The following is a 3,726-nucleotide window of genomic DNA, read 5'->3' as shown; positions in this document are numbered from 1 at the left end:
CTATTCATGACTATGCAATATGTCAAATTTAATTCATTGATGAATACAATTCCAAAAATGAATAGGAAGTCGGCTGGTGTCATTCACATTGGCCTCCTCAGGTTACTACTTGGCTGGCCTGTATGTTTCTAGTCTGGCCACTACACATGCAGCTTTATGACAATATTATATACATTGGGGAAAAAACTCGAAAATAGAGGAAAGGCGGTTTTTATTTTGGTATGAAATATGGTAGCCGTTTCTCAAGCATTTCAAGCGGTGTGCACAGCGCTATACCCTTATGAGACGGAGCGCTACTTTTTTCCGTATGCCGGAAATGAGACGTCTTCTATTTCCGGTCCACTGGGGACCGCCCCCAGGAAGAGACGTGAGTTACTTTTCCAGTCTCTTACACGCTGGCTGAATGCAGGCGGAGGCCAGGGAAGCTGGACGCTTTGACGTATGTGGAGGAGTTGATCTGGTATAGATGACATGCTCTTTCTGTCTGTCATTACTGAACGGCTCACAAAACAGCTTTCAGTGCCCCTTTAGAGTCAGACAACAGGGTGCGTGGAGCTAAACTGCAACACGGAAGTGGCCGCTCTTATGGCTTTGTATACTTACACGGAGATTAAGGATTTAAATCAAGCATATACCTGCTCAGAGTCTTTACCATAGTATAGGCAGGCTTTTGTGCTGTCTGTTCTGACAATAAGCAGGGCAGTATTTCACAGACAGCTGTCCTACTTTGCATACAGAATTCCTTCCAGTACCAGCATCCCTGAGCTTGGTGGGAATGTGATAAATAATGGGCTGATGTAAACGAGACATTCCAGTAACAGTTGGAGGGGCTCATTTGGTGACATGGCAGTGATACAATAATAAGTGCAAAGTTTCCTTTACTACAGAAACCAATCACCAGATACCATTTACTGGGTCACTTGTTTAAAAGCAAATAGCTGATTGGCTGCCACATGTTTCTACATTTGGGCAATGTTTGCACCTTATACCACAAAAAAGGTTGAACTTGATGGGACTGCCTTTTTTTCCCAAAATATCTACTATTTGTTTATGTTGTTAAAGAGCACCACTGCAGTTGCCCAAAGCAACCAATCCGCAGTTAGCATTGACAGGTCTATTGGCAGACAGCAACTAAGCAAAACTTTCATTTTCTGTGGGCTATGGCAATGGTGCTATTTACCACAAATCTTAGTAAATCAGCCCCAGAATATTATTTTTAAGCTTACATCAAAATTGATAAAAGTAAAAATGACAGATTTACACCGCCCAGATGACTCCCTCCTACTGGGGACACTTGTAAAAGTTTTCTGTTAATATCTTTGCTGCCGTTCATTATTAGTGCCCCTACTTACTGGGGTGATGTGATCAGGATATGTCAGCCCTTCCAAATTGTAGCACTATCAGCAAACCTCAGACAGTAACAATTGTTTTTAGAATGAGTAAAAATACAAACAGATATTTGGATCTGCGCACATGGACTCATGGTCTCAGTTTGCGAATTGCCAGGTTGGATAACATATTTCTTTTTGTTCCAAGCTTATGTACTGAGAATACATGGCACAATAAGTAAGAAGTTCCTGATTTGGGACCATTACTGCTAGAATTTTGATTGCATTCTTTGCCCCAAATCATTTACCATTGTTTTGAATGGGAACTGCCATTCAGTGCTAACTGAAAAGAGTTCTGAGACAAGTGGGAGTGATTTGATTATAACCCCAAGAAGCAGCCATCAAAACACTGCTTACCATGGGCCTTGAACTTTCGCCAATCCAAGAAGCTGTTTGTGTATAAAACCTCAAAGAAATGCTGACATCACCATTCGTTAATGTCAGGATACAGGGGCCAAAGGGTGTTGCGAGCACAATTACTTTTTACCTGTTTGCACTGTTTCTAACAAGGCAGCAATAATGCTGAATAAATGAGGCATTACATTTAAGTTTATTGGTATTCTTAATCTTTTCTTCCAGAGTTTAATGACTCTGCTCTGGAATGGCTGATAATCAGGAAGAACGTCCTCATTTTCCATTAGATGAAGGCTCAATCATTGAAGGAGTAAGCGATCAAGTGATTGTTGTTGTTTTACTCAGCTTTGTTGCTGTTGGTTCACTTATATATCTACTTCTAAGGTAGGCCAGAGTATAAAATTAATATGTCTACATTTATTTACAAACTAAATTAACTGAACAAATGCAATTCTTGATCAAGTCACCTAACATATGTTTAGCTATACTAAGATTTGAAGGGGTTGTTCACCTTCCAAAACTTTTTTTCAGTTCAGTTGTTTTCAGATAGTTCACTAGAAATAAAGACTTTTTCCAATTACTTTCTATTTTCTATTTGAGACCATTATTCTAATATTGAAGCTTAAAGTGGTTGTTTCACTGTAAGGTAACTATTAGTATGTTATAGAATCATTATTTATTTTTTTAATTATTTGCCTTTATCTTCTGACCCTTTCCAGCTTTCAAATGGGGTTCACTGACCTGATCTTGAAAAACTCTGTAAGGCTACAAATGCATTATAATTGCTATTTTTTTTATAATAACTCATCTTTCTATTCAGGCCGTTTCCTTTTCTTATTCTAGTGATTTATTCATACCAATGCATGGTTGCTAGGGTTATTTCGACCCTAGCAACCATAATGATACTATTGCAAACTGGAGAGCTACTAAATAACTTAAAAACAACAAATAATATAACATTAAAACCATTTGCAAATTGTCCCTGAATATCACTCTCTATTTAAAGACGATTTGCTTGGGGAGTGTGTGTGTCTGGGAGGGGGGTCACCGACTGTAAAACTGTTCATAAAAGTCATAGATTAGTTAATACATATCTTTTCTTTGGTCCTGTTGAGCAGAACAGCTGTTATAATTGGTACGATAGTTGCTAATATTCCACAGATGCTGCTGAGAAATGGATCAGCTAATGTAGCAAATTGTAATAGTTTAGAATCTGCATCTGGATCACTGAGCTGCCGGACTGAAACGCCAGAGACAAGAACATTAAAATTTAAACTTGAATTTTTGTAAAGAAAATTAAACAGAGGCAGTAACTGAAAAAAACTTTCTTTATTTCTGGTAAACAATCTGAAAACAACTGAACTGCAAAAAGTTTTGAAAGGTGAGCAACCCCATAAACAGTCCATGTATGAAGATTCTGAGAGATTTCCATAAATTCTGTGTTATATTTCTTTTACAAATTTGTCCTAAAGGGCTACAGTCTTACAAAGACATATACATCTCCTTTCATTCTGTACATTGCTGGCATAAAAAAATAAGTTTTATTACATAGTGATGTATACTAGTTTTAATTTCTATCTTCATACATAACTATAATGCAGATTTATCATGAAATACATGTACATTTTGCAAATTAAAGAGAGTTATTAAATATATCGTAACTAAGCTGCATGAATTCATATTGGTGGCAAAACAATCCTACTGGGTTTATTTAAAGGGGTCATGTTTTTCATGGTGTAGTTTTTATTACTAAAATACACTGTGTACATTATAAATAATCATTCATTGTCCTTGAACCTGTGCTTTTGTTATAGTTTATACAGGAGCAGTGACCAGCTCCTTGTTGTAGCTCCCACCATTCCCAGCTATAGTTGGGTGATCGCACTGGTGCTAATAAAAGGGCAACCAAATTTGGGACTTTTACTTTGAAAGCAGCAAGTTAGTTGCAGGTAAAACTTGGTCCCTGTGTAAAATGTCTAATGAA

General features: G+C 37.4%; 1 protein-coding gene across 6 annotated transcripts in view; it reads left to right on the top strand.

Annotated features, from left to right (window-relative positions):
• Positions 1-326: 326 nt before the first annotated feature.
• rnf170.L (ring finger protein 170 L homeolog) overlaps positions 327-3,726 on the top strand; it is a 13,841-nt gene continuing 10,441 nt past the window's right edge. The window contains exons 1-2 of one of the 6 annotated variants that reach the window (XM_018248953.2): positions 327-460; positions 1,968-2,052. In XM_018248953.2, coding sequence (XP_018104442.1) covers positions 2,030-2,052 — 23 coding nt within the window. In that variant the 5' untranslated portion in view covers positions 327-460; positions 1,968-2,029. 6 annotated transcript variants of the gene reach the window in all.

This window comes from Xenopus laevis, chromosome 1L, assembly GCF_017654675.1.
Source record: "Xenopus laevis strain J_2021 chromosome 1L, Xenopus_laevis_v10.1, whole genome shotgun sequence".
Lineage (NCBI taxonomy): Eukaryota > Metazoa > Chordata > Amphibia > Anura > Pipidae > Xenopus > Xenopus laevis.
Note: the sequence above shows the minus strand (reverse complement) of the source record. Positions and strands in the feature narration are given on the sequence as shown.